Source organism: Fukomys damarensis, unplaced genomic scaffold (assembly GCF_012274545.1).
Source record: "Fukomys damarensis isolate Sample0158 unplaced genomic scaffold, DMR_v1.0_HiC HiC_scaffold_37, whole genome shotgun sequence".
Lineage (NCBI taxonomy): Eukaryota > Metazoa > Chordata > Mammalia > Rodentia > Bathyergidae > Fukomys > Fukomys damarensis.
Window position 1 is genome coordinate 110,999 of NW_022900949.1, and position 15,256 is coordinate 126,254.

Here is a 15,256-nt window from a genome sequence, read left to right on the forward strand (position 1 = left end):
AAGTTCAGATTTGTCATCAACTCCTGCTAATGCTCAATTTGCTGTTTTTATTTGCCTCTTCTCTAAAATGAAAAAATGGAAATAAAGTGTTTGTAAATGGGGAGGTGAGGAGGGGGTGAAGGGAGGGCAGGGATAAGAGGAAAAAATGAGAACCAAGACCTGTCATGTAAAGTACAAGATCCCAATGATGAATGTAACTGTTCTGTATACCTAAAATGTACCAATAAATTCAACGAGAGGAAAAAAAACATAATATTGCTAATCTGTAAGTTGTTTGAAAAGTGTTGAACTTTCTGAAACAGATATAAAGAAATTTTTAAAATATAAAACATTATTATAAAATATAACATCCAATTAAATAGAAGATAGTGGAAAAATTACACTATCAAAAATTCAGTTTTTAGTGCTTCGTTACATCAGTTACTAAAAACAAAAGTAAACCTACAATATTAAGCATACATTTTAATATACCTGTACATCTGTCATGATGTAAAATAAACATCACCTAATTTGATTTAAAAAACAATATGAAACCCCCCAGCATTATTGCTTTCACAGAAAGAATTGTCACCATATTTGTTCCTAAAAGTAAACTTACAAACACGTAACCCAGAGATCTACTTTAAAAGTCAGTTACAGATGAGTACACTATATTTATACTTTAGAATAACTGCTCTGGTTGTATATTTTCTGGAGCACCCTGCACGGAAATAATGACCATGACATTTTCATATTACTTACTTGGATAAGTTTGTACTACATGATAACTGTTCGAGGAATGTGTAAAAAGTGAGTTATTACTGAGATTTTTATACATTCACATGAATTTGTTGCAATCTTTCTCACATATAGGACAACTTACGACTTGTGTACTTTCCTTATATTGGTGTTTTCTCAAAATAGTATTCTTTTAAAATGTAAACAAAATGAAAATGACTAGAGGTGTTCCAAAAATATATATATTGATTGATATGTTTCTCCATAATATGATATTGTGTTTGCACGAAAAGTCATGTAAAAATGACTTTTCTCACATTTCAGATTTACGCTTACTAAGTGGTCCACTTTTTTCTGAGGTTATGGGAAACAAAATGCTTTCTCACATTTTCTAATAGGGTTTCTCTCCAATGTGAGTTCCATGCATTTCTAAGTGGGAAAATGGAAGAGTTTTCCCCAAGGGTATCACACATGGCTTCTTTCCCACATAAATTCATGTATCTGAATGCATTGGGAAAAATACATTTTTCGTATAGCTCACACAGGTTCACATTTTCTCAGCTATGAATTCTTCCATGTATGTAATCAGAGTTGTGTGCACTGAAGATTGTTCATATTCCTGATAGCTTCCCCTCACTGAGTCCTTTCATGTCAGTGTAAGCCACATCAGATAGTCACAGTTAATTTTCCTTTGTGAGTTTTTAAGTCTATGATGATTACTGAAATAACTGAAGGCTTTTTCACATTACTTGCATACATGTTGCTCCACAGTGTGGCTTTTTTCATGTATTTGACAATATCGATGTGTACTGAAGACTTTCCCACATTGCTTACATACATAGGGTTTCACTCCCGTGTGAATTCTTTTATGTTTATAAAACGAAGTGTAGTACGAGAAAGCTTTCCCACAATGCTTACATACATATGGTTTCTCCCCAGTGTGAATTCTTTTATGTATGTAAAATGAACTATAATAAGGAAATGCTTTCCCACACTGTTTACATAAATAAGGTTTCTCTCCAGTGTGAGATCTTTCGTGTGTTTGACAATTACTATGACTGGTGAAAGCTTTCCCACACTGCTTACATACATAGGGTTTCTTTCCAGTGTGAGTTCTTCTATGATTACAGAGTGAACTGTCATAGGTGAACGCTTTTCCACACTGTTTACATACATACGGTTTCTCCCCAGTGTGAGTCCTATAATGGCTTTGACACTGACTGTGTGTGCTGAAAGCTTTCCCACATTGCTTACATACATAGGGTTTCTCACCCGTGTGAGTTCTTTTGTGTTTGTAAAATGAACTATCATAAGCAAATGCCTTCCCACATTGTTTACATATGTAGGGTTTCTCCCCAGTATGCATTCTTTTATGTTTACGAAATGAACTGTGATAAGGGAACGCTTTCCCACACAGATTACATACGTAGGGTTTCTCTCCAGTGTGAGCTCTCTCATGTGTTTGACAGTGGTTATGACTGCTGAAAGCTTTCCCGCACTGTTTGCATACATAGGGTTTCTCTCCAGTGTGGATTATTTTATGTTTACACAACGAACTGCCATAAGTGAAGGCTTTTCCACACTGTTTACATACATAGGGCTTCTCCCCAGTGTGGATTCTGTTATGCTTACAAAATGAACTGTAATAAAGAAATGTTTTCCCACATTGCTTACATACATAGGGTTTTTCTCCAGTGTGAGTTCTTTCATGTGTCTCACAATGACTGTGACAGGTAAAAGCTTTCCCACACTGCTTACATACATAGAGTCTCTCTCCAGTGTGAATTCTTTTATGTTTGTAAAGTGAACTATCGTAAGTGAATGCTTTCCCACACTGTCTGCATACATAGGGTTTCTGAACAGTGTGAGTTCTTTCATGGATTTGGCAATACCTATTTCTACTGAAAGCTTTCCCACACTGCTTACATGCGTAGGGTTTCTCCCCCGTGTGAGTTCTTTCATGTACTTGACACTGAATGTGTTGCCTGAAAGCTCTCCCACACTGCTTACATGCATAGGGTTTCTCCCCCGTGTGAATTCTTTCATGAGTTTGACAATTACTCTGTGTGCTGAAAGCTTTCCCACATTGCTTACATACATAGGGTTTCTCACCTTTGTGAATTTTTTCATGTTTTTGACAATAACTGTGTGTGCTGAAAGCTTTTCCACACTGTTTACATACATAGGGTTTCTCTCCAGTGTGACTTGTTTTATGTCTACAAAATGAACTTTTATCAGTGAAAGCTTTTCCGCATTGCTTACATACGTAATGTTTCTCCTCTTTGTGGGTTCTTTCATGTCTACAAAGAGAAAAAAGATTAGTGAAGGTTTTCCCACACTGTTTACATACATGGGGTCCTTCTCTGGTGTGAACCCTTTCATGTATTGGAACACTGTGGTGAGAGTTAAAAGCTTTTCTACTTTGTATACATACAGAGACGTTCCCTTCACTGTGATTATTTTCATGAATTTGAAAATAACTTGTTGTACTAAAGGCTTTAGCATCTTGCCTACACACAGAGGGCTTCTCTCCGATCTGAGTTTCTTTAGTGCAATCAGAGAAGGATTTTTCACATTGCTTAATTTCATAGGGTTTCTCTCTAGGGTTTGTTCTTGCCTCCTTCTGAAGGGACTGGAAATCTCCGCAGGACTGAAAATGTTCATGTTTGTTAGACAACTTCTGTTCACATTTCTGATCTTCATATGATGTAAGTGCAGTATGAGTTAGGAAAGGCACATTTAGTGATGAAGGTAGAATCAGGGGATTTCTACAAGTAATACTTTCAGTTGGTTCTGTAAAAAGTGGTCTCATATTCACATTATGATCTGGAGTCCCAAAAAACAGTTCTTCATGTTGATACTGTAATTTATACTGACAGCATTTCTCTCTCTCTTCACTTCTATAAGGGAAAAAAGTAATAATAAAACAATCAATGTAAAAGTGTCTCCGCTAGGGCAATGGGGAAACAATAAGAAGCAAAATATGTCATGTAAAGGTACAAGACACCAATGATGAATGTAACTTTATTGTATCGGTAAAATGTACCAATAAAGATTCAGTTTATTAAAAAAAAGTGTCTCCCTATTAATGATTTATCCAATGGAAACCTGGTATTAGCTCTTTTAAGAATATGTGACCATAAATTTACTGTACATGGCTTAAAACAGTGTTTACTAAAACACTAGTGTATAATCGGGAGCTTATAATTCATACACTTGCAATAGACAACATTTACTTTCATTTCGGGGAATAAGTATATAAGTATACCTTGTGGTGATTATTTTTGATACTCTTTCCTCCATGATGCTACCCTGCTATCTTCCACTGAATCTCTTCACCTTCCACAAAAAGTTTGCGTCCCTTTTTTTACCACCTCTCTTTTATTTTACTCCTTAATTTATACTTTTGATTTTTCACACAAAATACACCATATGATATTAAAGTTTGTGTTTTATTTGTTTCACCTAACATTATGGGTTCGAGAGCTATCCATTTTTGGGCAAACTATATTATTTCACTCTTTTTTTACTGAATACAATGTCATTATGCATGAAAACCACATATTTTTCTGTACTAGAAATTGAAGGCACCCTTGGCACTGAGCTACACCTTAGTCTTTTTTTTCTCTTTCTTTTTCTTTCTTTCTTCTTTTGATACAGAGACTAATCAATCATTGAGTTGTCCAGGCTGAGCATGTGAGTGTGACCTTTCTGCCTCAGCTTCCTGGAGTGCAATGATTCTAAGGATGCACCATGATGCCTGGACTATACCATGTGTTTTCAATCTACTCATCTGTGAGTGGGCATCTGGCTGTTTCCAGAGTTTAGCTCTCATGAACTGGGCTGCAAAAGACATGGATATGAATGTACCATTATACTATGATTAGCTTTTGGGGAATATACCCAAGAGAAGCTCACCTGGATCAAATGAAATTTCTAGTTTTACATTTTTTTGAGGAATCTCCACAGGCATTTCTATAGATGGCGTACCGCATAACAGTCCCACCATCGATATAGGAAGTTGCCTTCTGATAATTTTGGAACAAGAAAGGACTGGATGCTTTGGAAGATTCCTTGAAAATAGCTATTATCAAAACAGTGGCATTCATTTGAATTTAGAAACTTGTCCAAGATTACAAATTTGCAAATACTGAATGTGCACAACACATTTAAGTACAAGTAGCATTTCTTCTATTAATTTTTGGGTATGAGAGTGTTCAGAAAATGTCACATGTATATGTAATTAGATGCCCTGAACTTGTGTTCCAGACCAAACACAACATTTACTTCACATACACCTATAGCCAATGCCTAATGTAATTTCATATACCATTTTTAGAATCTTGAGCATGAAACAAAGTTTGCTTAGTCTGATACTTTAAGTAGTGTCACTCTTGGCATAATGTCAGTACCTCAAATTTCTAATATTGGAATGTTTCAGGTATTCGGTTGTCACATTACAGATACACAACTTGTATGCCCCTTAGGAGAGTTTGTGAAATTAATAAGTTCTGAACTTGGCCTCATTTGTAGTTTGCTTGGTTTTAAAATTTGCGTTCATTTCCTGGCTCATAAGGAACATCCCCTTTTGTATGTGTGACTGCATAATACCTTAGATTTCTCCTCCAATGTTTGCACTCATTTTCAATTTGCTGGTCATTCCAGTTTTGTTCTAAAGAGTAGAAACAAAAAACAGTAAGTTACTACAACATTATATAAAAACTAACAGATTTCAGTTAGATTCATGGTACTGTGACCAGGTCTGGAATACTCATCAAAATGTTTTCATATTCCATTGAAATTGTACTGGTCGTCAAGTAACAATGTTCCCTAATAATATAAATAAGAAAATGATATCTTCCTTACCTATAGCAGCCAAGTTCTTAAATATCTCTGACATCACATCTCTGTAGAGCTTCTTTTGGGATGAATCCAGCAAAATCCACTCCTCCACGGTGAAGTTCACAGCCACATCCTCAAAGGTCACTGCCTCCTAAATCATCACACATATATTCCCAGAAAGAGAATTCAGACTCACAGCATGAAATATTTTTACTACACTCCAGAAATGATGCTGGGCCAGGGATGTAGCTCAGTGGTTCTGCCACCTGCCTCGCAAGCACAAGGACCTGAGTTTGATCCCCGGTACAAAAAAATGATGCTGAGTCTTCCAAACGTTTTGGCCTCCACGTTTTGGTCACGAAACACTTCCCCCATTCACATGCACATCTCACTCAGGAGTTCTAATGCCAGACTGGCATCTATTGCAAAAGTCAGAGCAGAATAAGAACACTGGTTGTCTTGCTGGTTAAACCCAGTTTTATTTGTACATTGTTTCTAAAGTGTGGTTCGCAGAGGGAGCCTATGAAATCAGCATCCAAATTCAAAGACGGGATGCATGAATACCTAATGAACTGTTCTGACCCATCCTAGGAAGCTCTCCTTTCTCAACTTATTATTTAAGGAATTGACCCATTCCTTCTGTAATGGCTTTTAGATGGCATTTTGAAGCTTGAACCTGGTTTCACAGATTAAAGCCTTCATTGAACACTAAGTAAAATAAATTAATAATTTTAAATGCTAATAAAAATATTATTTTTTATTGTAGAATGTGTAAAGTCAATAAAATTAGACATATTCTTTTTTATCTTAATGACACCAAATATCCACCTACCACAGAGTTATGAGGGAGACAAACGGGGAAATTGATATGGTAAAGTATATATATACACACATACATACATGTATACATGTATACACACACTAGTATTTGCAAAATTAACAGGAATGAAAAATATGTTACTTCTAAATCATATCTTTGATTTTTCAAACTATTATGGATGTTCAGTATAATATTTTACAATATTCAATAAGTGGTAAACAAGAAGGTGACAGCTTGCCTAGTATTAGAGAAAGAATATTATTTAGGGCCTGAACTATATTATTAGATTGGGTGGCGGATCACAAAACAGGAAGACGGTGTTCAATGGGATCACATGTAAATGGAGTACTGATTCATGTTAGAGATGTTATTATACAAAGTGGCAGAAATCACAATCTGTTTAATAGAGAAACAGGAAGAAATAAGTACACATACTGACACAAATACTTTTTTCTTCATACTCCATGCACAATAATTAAGTTATATCTTAAAATGGAAAAGATAAACTTGAATATGTACGATTCATAGCTTAATATATTTTAAATGTGAAAAAGTGTTTCCTCGGCAGAAAAATCCAGAAGTCATTAAATTAGAGAAATTAAAATCATTGTAAATCATGGGCCATAAAAGAGATGAGAAATGAAAAAATAGTGCCAGGGATTTAGCTCAGTGGTTCCACCACTTGCCTTGCAAGTACAAGGTCCCGAGTTCAATTTCCGGTACCAAAAAAAACCAAAAAAACAAAAGGAATGAAAAATATTTGCAGTGCATACAATAAAAATAATTTATGTGAAGAGTATAAAAATCAATGAACACAATAGCAAAAATGAATAAAACATATATAAACTCAAGTGAAAACACCAATATAAAACGAGGTCCATGCATTTGAGGAAATAGGCTAGACAAATGAAACTGTAGAAGGGTACAACTAGTATGCAGACAGAGGAAAGAATCGCAGATCAAATAATACACTCCGCCGCCATTTCCTCCCCTCCGGTGGTTGCCAGAATCTAACCAGTGACTTTAATCCAGCTTTCAGAAACACGGTGTGCAGTTGTTCCTGGAGACGGATGTGACTCTTTGCACAATACGAAGTAAACCTGAAAACGTCTTCCACCATGTTACCACTGAAATGGGTAAGAAAGTATTTCGCCCCTGTCTCAGATGTGAAGCTGAGTGACAAACCACTTAGAAGGCTTTTCAGTGCAATCTCTGTAGTACTCTTTTATTGAACATTTCAAGGGGACAAAACTGAGAGAATACTGCCTAAGGACAATTACACATTGTAAACTTGTGGGGGGGACTGAAACAGAAATAAGACAGTTGTCATCTATGGAAAGGTAAGGCTGAGTCAAACAGGCTTTCACCTAGATACTCAAAAACTGCCCAAGGCCCATGTATAAAAATTTCTCAGGGTCTTCAGAATATGTATATTGTCATTATTGTTAAATCTCATAAAAATGCATTTTTGGTAATAAAATATACTGTAAAATATTTAAACACAACATTGCCGTGAGGAAAGAACCAACTGCCTGTATTCTGACATGGAAAATGAGACGGTACTCACAGACAGGGCAGCAGGAAACCAAGCAGCACAGTTGCAAACATGAGACCTCCAGACACCCAGCGAGCAGTGGTCGGCTGTAAGCTGGTTATCCGGAAGAGGGCAGGTTAGAAAGGCAGAGAAAGAAAAGAGATATCTGGGCTGCACGATGTCTAGACACCCTGCTTATGATGTAAAATCCCATGCTTACCTGGAGAGGAGCTGTTTTTGTGTTCATGCTGGTAAAGCTATGATATAAAAAACCGAGAGGACATGCAAAGGAACATTACTTTCACGACTGAATACTCAGGCAGATTAGGATAGGACTGTCAACGATCCACCAAAAATCAAAGAGTGAAGAGAGGAGCCTGGCTTGAGAAGCTATTTAAAGTTAACAGGGAATTTACAGTGAGAATTCAATCCCATAAACAGAGTTTTGGGAAATCAACGTATCTGTCAGATCGAAAACTGTGAACACCTAAGCTTTATCTTTAATTGGATCACAAATCCGGAGTAGAAGTCATGGTGAGGGTTAATATACTCACTAAAAAGCAAACAGCGAGTTCACACATTTCCACTTTCCAGTGCACATGGAAGAGTGGAGAGGAATGTTCCCTTCTCAACAACAACAAACTAGCCTAACACCTGCATCCTTGAGGACTACAGATTGCACTGTCTCCAAACTGGAAAGCAAGGAGGAAGACGGACAAAAGTGTCAGTTACTATGAAGAAACTTACAAGAACAGACCAAGGGCAGGAAAACTTTACATGTCCTTATAAACAAGGACAGAGGTTTGAAAGGTGAAAACTTCAAGGGGCAGTTGTTAAACGTCCTAAAATGTTTTGAGTTTTACATCCACAAGCACAGCTGGATTCTCACAATGGTAATCAGAGAAAAATTGTTCCATACGTCTGAGAGAGTTGTGGGGGGAGAAGAAAACCACTTCAAAAATTCTGGTGTTTAAGTAAGTTCTGAATTGAAAAGACAGTATTTCCCCAAAACTCAAATCTCTGGAACATTTTTATATCCAATGGTTTAACAACACGTGAAATACTCCATTTCAACCACTCCAATCTATCTCAGTCAACAATGAAAAAGGAAGATGTGATTTTTTTACTTTCTCTTCGTTAGACTGATAAAATATTTGCTTATGTGCAACAAACAACAAAACCCAAGTACAAAGGAAGGTGAGCACATGGCTCAAAAGTGAAAAAAAAAAAAAGCCAGGCGTGGTGGTGCATGCCTATAATCCCAGGACTTGGGAGGCTGAGACAGGAGGATCGCTGTGAGTTCGAGACCAGCCTGGGGTACATAGTGAGTTCTAGGTCAGTCTCAACTACATAGTGAGACCCTGTCTCAAAAATCCAAAAAATAAATAAATAAAAGAATTGGTAAAAGAGCATCTGAAAAAGATCATTGAATTATCTACACAAAGGTAATCAAGCAGAAGTCTACATTTCGGAAAAAGAGGTAGAAGCAAAGAGAAAGAGCCAGGAAAACAGGAAAAGGCTGCTTATATAAAATAACATCAACAAAGATTTAGACATTATCAAGAAGTCATACCAAAGTAATGCAAGTACAGAAAATGCCTGAAATAATTTTAATGGCATAGGTTCTATCTGTATTAACCAAGAATTATGTTCAAATGGATAACATCAACAGTCTCCTTGGTTGTTACAGCTCCCGGTACTGATCTGTAGAATGAGTGACATAAGCTGTAACTGGATATAAAATACTTGTGAGTATGCTAAGCTATGTGAATGTCTCTGAAAACAGTGTTATTCAATGTGGGTTTAGAGAAGCCGTAAAGATATTTCTAATGTGGAAAACCAGGGAAAAAAAATCAGGACCAAGGACTATTGGATATCATAATGAACAACAAAAAATGGAATCATATAAAATGCCCTATTAAAATAAACAGGGAGAAGCAACTAGAAACATTAAACAAAATAACCAGAACTAAATCAAATAGAAATCGGTAAGACAATAATGTATTTTCTTTCTTCATGAACTATTTGCATAAACAATGAAGAGTGTGAAAGTAGATAAGAAAATAAGACGTGTTCTCTATGAAAAATATATTTTACATAAAGGGAAATGACAGATATACCATTTAAAGAATATATAGCGTTATATGGGTAAGGGAAATGAGCTCAAAACTTTTATTAAACACTGCTGTAAAAGAGTTAAGAACACTGTAATTTACTCTGTACAATTAACACAGCAATCAATTTGAAATGTTCTCACTACAAAAAATAAAAGGTTTGTAAACTAATCTGATCGATTTTAACATTGGACAATAAATTTTTCAATGCATCAGGCATTGAATTATAAGCATATTCCATCTCCACCTGTCAACTAAAACGTGCACAGATATTTTTAAAAATATAATAAAGATAAGACAAACTTTAAAACAGAATAGAGGGCCAGAGATTTAGCTCAGTGGTACCACCACCTACTTCGCCAAGTGCAAGGTCCTGAGTTCAATCCATGGTACAAAAAAAAAAAAAAAACGTAGACTAGAAAGTTATACAAAAATATACACTAGCCAAGAATGATTTAACAAAACCAGTTAAGGTTACATTAACTTGACATTACTCAATCTGTACCTCAAAGCAGTAAGGATTACAATGATCATATAATGATACAGAAGGCAGTTCTCCAATAAAACTAACAGTTATACACATGCAACCCATTAAAAGCAGCTTCAAATGACATGGGCCAAAAGATGAAACTGAAAAGAAAATCACGGATCCACAACTATTTCTGATTTTTTCAAAAACACCTCCATAAGTAACTGATAGGTCAAGAAATCTTTAACTACACAGTATTTTTTGTTTTTGTTTTTTTTCGAAAGGGTCTCACTACATTGTTCAGGCTAGCTTTGAACTCACAGCAACCCTCCTCCTGCCCCAGCCTCCCAAGTGCTGGGATTATAGGTGTGCACCATCTCTCAGAGTACTGGGATTACAGGCATGTACCAGTACGCCCCATTTATTATTACTTGTAGAAAAACATCAGAAATTTATCACAAGTATATTTAACCACACACACACACACACACACACACACAATTAATAACAACTAGAAAAAAACACAAGTCCAGATGCCGTAAAATAAGTGAGTAAAGTGACTGAAATACAACATTCCCTAAAAAGTTACAGGCAATAAATTGAGGCAAAGAAACCAGAAACAATCTTTACGGCATAAAAATAATGGTATATTCATCTCAATGATTAACTCCTTCAACATACCGATGAGTTTAAACCAAGTAACTCTGCCAGCGATCTGAAGATAGATCCTTTAAAAAGATCCAAAACATTTGACCCTGTGAGCAGTTCTAGCGGTAATCAGATGAGAACAGAGATGGAACGGAATTATCCAGTTAGTTTGGATCATTATTCTGTGGATCATGACACATATTGAAGTTAGACCAAAAAAAAAAAAATACAGTAATAATAATGTCCTTCACACTGTCAGCCTGTGCAACAGAGAATGCCAGTCTCAAAATAGAACAAAACATTTTAGAAAGCCGGGACACAGATCAGAATGAATGTTCCGCGTTGTCTGAGTTCTCTTCCTGAGACAGGTAATGCTGCCCGACTAACTCTTTTAACCCATAACAAGGACAGACACGATCTTCTAATTTCCAATTTTCCCTTAAAAGTGATGAAGTGGACTAATCAGCAGTAGCAAAAGACTTAGTCTAACCATTCCTAAATTTCTTTTTTCTTTATTCCTCTGATATTTTACCCACAGCCACCCAAACCAGGGGAGAGCCCCCTCTTCAGTGTCACACGAAGAACACTCTGACCTCAAGGGAAAAATCTCCTCGGATTCAGGAACTGACTTTGCCACTTTCCGTCACCCCCGCCTTTTCCATTTTTATCTATTTCCTTTTTCTCCTCTCAGTCTCACGCCTAACCACTGATAGGTGTGCAGGCCAGCATTTGGGGATTTACCACTACCGTATTTCTGCTTTTAATGAAGTCATACCTCACTCAGCATTTCATTTTTAAAAACACTGCCTGCAAACTATCCAAGGACTATAGCAATTATTTAAGAAATGGTGCCCAACTTTTTCTGTTAGCAACCAAATCACATGTCTATCAGAGCGCCCTACTTCAAAGAGATTCTCCGTGTGAGTTTAAAAGGGCCGCAACTTCCGAAAGTTGTACTTTGCAAGATTATATTCACCTTCGTCTCCTAAATAGATGACACGCTATTACTTTCTTGGCATTCGGAAGTATATGGGGACCTACTACTTTTATATTTACTTGCTCTACTAACTAATTGCTTGCTGTTGGAGTATCACAGGAGTTTAAGCAAGTGCTCTAACACCGAGCCTCATCTCCAGCAATGTTACACCTTTCTTCCTATTTTCATGATCTTTGTAAACACCCGACTGTGTCTCTGGCAATGTGGGAAGTTTTGAAATTTAGGAATTCAGTCTCATCACAATGAATAGCACGGCTGAGAGAAAAAACTGTGAGAGCCGGGATCCTAAAGGTTTATTAAATTCACCACTCCAGCTGGCTTATCCAATTTTACATCCCCTGGACCAAATACTCGGCGCCCACAACTTTTAAGAGAAGATTAGATTGGCTCAGTTTCAATCCATGGCTCCAAGGAAAAAGCAGCAGAGGAAGAGGGGAGGTATCAGAGATGAGACTATTCTTTCCCGAGTCGCACCACCGGTGACCCTGCTCCAACTGGGCCCCACCTCCTAACAGCACTCAGGTAGTGGACTCACCAGAGGATGAACACACTGAGTACAGGGCCCACGGAATCCAATCAGCTTCTGAACTCATGAGATATTTGGGGTACATTTTAGGCACAGACTATAACACTGGGTCTGGTGCACCCACACACAAGCCTTCCACAAGAGTGAGGAGCCTCCCAACACCCCCCTGCTGTCACGGCACGATACGGTGGGCAGAGCAGCCCGAAACAGGGCCCTGGCCACGCTGCTTAGCTCGCTTGGACATGATGCTTAGCTCCCGGCAACCGTCTTAGCTGAGCCCCAAGGGCCCAGAGGGTCGGCGAAGCGGCGCCTCAGCTCCCTCTGCTCGGCCCCTCACCTGCATCCGGGCCTCCCCGCAAACCTCCCGCACGGGCGGACAAGGAGCTGCGGGGTGGGGCTGCCTCAGACTGCCTTCCAGGCCGGCGGGATCACCACGGGAAGACAGAACGCGAGGACCCAGAGATGGGCAAGCACCGGGCAGAGCAGCACGGACCAGGAGGCCCTCGGACGCGGGGAGGGAGCCGCACTCTGCCACGGCAGGCTCCCGCCGCTCCCCAGACCGCGCCCCCATCGCATCCCAGTTTGTACCGTCACCATTGTGGGACTGGAGTGTCGCCCAGGGTTCTTCCCACGCAGCGCAGGGCCGGAAGAAGTCAAACAGGAAGGTCGAGACAGAAGGTGTGGTTCTCCGCAACGCGCTGCCGCTGCAGAAGACGTCAGCGCCATGACACAGGAAGAGCCCCCTTCCTCAGCCCTCCCGATTGGGCCATTCGTACGGCCTCCTCTTAGTGACTGGCTCCCGCCCCGATGCCCGCCTCTTAATCGGTGATTGGCTGCTCCGTAGCCAATCCCCTGAGCTGAGAGTGACAGCTGGGACGGACGACTGCCGGCGTGAGCGGAGCTCGAATAGCGGATTGTGACTCGGAGACTTCGGGAGCGGCGGACCTCCCGGAGGGTCCTAGCCCGCGGGACAACTGAATTCGAGCGCAGTTTGCTCCTGGTTCTTCAGACCTGCTGTCTTTTTCTGTCTGATTGTTTCGTTTTGTGTTTTGAGTCGGGGTCTCGCTATGCAGTTCACGCTGTAGCCCGGGCTGGCCCTGAACCTGTGATCCCCGGCAAGAGCCAACCCAGTGCAGCGATTAGAGACCTGCACCACCCCAGGCTGCGCCTGACTTCTGACCTTTGTGTGGCTTCTCAGAATGGGCTCACGAGTGTGTCGAGAGAGCTCCAGAGTGAATACGCCGTGGAGAAGTCACAGTCGTGAGAGAAAGTCAGGCGTGCAGGCAAGGCCAGGGCACGACGGAATAGAGGGAGGGCCTAATGTGGTGAGATGGCAAAAATTTGGAATCAGGGAGCCGCTGGCTACGTGCACGCTCTCAGTCTAACCATTTCAAGACAAGAAGATAAATATACAACACAAAAGGAATACAGTTATTGAAGAAATAAAGTAACCTATAACAGTATTCCGCAAAGGAGTTAAGATGAAAGAAAACAGCAACCATTTCAAATGCGTCAGATTCGCAACCTATCTTATTCAGGCTCACAAGGAAAACCTAAAGTGTAAAGACAAACATATCCCCAAGCAACAGCGCCAGGATGACTGCTGAAATGTGAACCCGACCCTCCCTCGCTGCCTGGTGTTGAGGCGGAGACACATAAGGAAGTCAGCCTGTAAACTCTCCGCGTTGTGTAATTCCTTCCTCATAGCTAAACCTGTCTTTCAATACATTAATATTTCTGCAAGCAAAACAATCCCTGAAATCACGCGACACTCTTGATTACTATCTTGTTGGACAGAGCAGGATGAATTTGGGTCATTTGTGGGAAAGCGGAAGCACACTGACACCATACATCAAGTGAAATTAATCAGGCATGCAAACTTGAATAGCACACGGCTTCTCATACATGAGAAATCCAGAGCATAGACAATTCTAAAAGGAAAATAAATGACAGACTATAGAAATACGGAAATCTATTCTCTACAAAGAGAGAGTCCAGATATAGAGGGCAAGAGGAGAGAGGGGAAGAGAAATGTAAATAAAAAATTAAGATCTGTTAAGTCACATACCATCTCCCTAGAATGAGTGTAATCATCATGTACTGCACACACTAATGTAAAATTTGAAAAACAGTTATTTGCCCTTGCCTACTTTGAAATGCAGTTACCTTATTTATTTGAAATTCATCAGTTGTTTTAATGTAAACACTCATAGCTAAATTCTTTTCTCTTAGAACTGCGTTCATTCTTATAGTTTGGATATACTGTTTCTGTATTGTTAGTCTAGTCATTTTTAAAGTTTATTTAATGACACTAATTTCATTAATGACACTGACCATTCTATTAAATATATTTGATCTATAGTGCAGTTTAACTCCTGTTGAAATTTTGCTTAGTTGATTTATTTACTTGTCCGGGTAGGGTTATTAAGGTCACCCTGATAATTGTATTTGCCTATTTGTATCTTTTTTTTGGGGGGGGTACCAGGTGTCAAACTCAGGACCTTGCACTTGTGAAGCAGGCAGCGGAACCACTGAGCTAAATCCCTGACCCCCTATTTGTATCTTTATGTCAAGTAATGTTTGTTTTAT

At 39.0% G+C, this 15,256-nt stretch overlaps 1 protein-coding gene across 3 annotated transcripts; it reads right to left on the reverse strand.

Annotated features, from left to right (window-relative positions):
• Positions 1-189: 189 nt before the first annotated feature.
• Positions 190-13,393, reverse strand: LOC104876368 (zinc finger protein 709). 3 transcript variants are annotated; one of them, XM_019210689.2, is made up of 4 exons: positions 13,262-13,393; positions 5,584-5,710; positions 5,329-5,389; positions 190-3,617 (listed from the first exon to the last, which is right to left on the reverse strand). In XM_019210689.2, the coding sequence occupies exons 1-4, from the start codon at positions 13,391-13,393 to the stop codon at positions 1,463-1,465; spliced, it is 2,475 nt and encodes an 824-aa protein (XP_019066234.1). In that variant the 3' UTR covers positions 190-1,462. The 3 variants fall into 3 exon arrangements, with proteins under 3 accessions (XP_019066234.1, XP_019066233.1, XP_010642652.1); XM_019210688.2 differs by having other exon boundaries at positions 13,256-13,393; XM_010644350.3 differs by having other exon boundaries at positions 13,005-13,338.
• Positions 13,394-15,256: the final 1,863 nt, after the last annotated feature.

Coding starts and splice junctions, on each gene's coding strand:
- LOC104876368 (XM_010644350.3), bottom strand. CDS start 13,238: ATGGGGGCGCGGTCTGGGGAGCGGCGGGAGCCTGCCGTGGCAGAGTGC. Junction 5,711..13,004: donor GCGGGGAGGCCCGGATGCAG/GTGAGGGGCCGA, acceptor GTGATGATTTAG/GAGGCAGTGACCTTTGAGGA. Junction 5,390..5,583: donor TAAGAACTTGGCTGCTATAG/GTAAGGAAGATA, acceptor TCTACTCTTTAG/AACAAAACTGGAATGACCAG.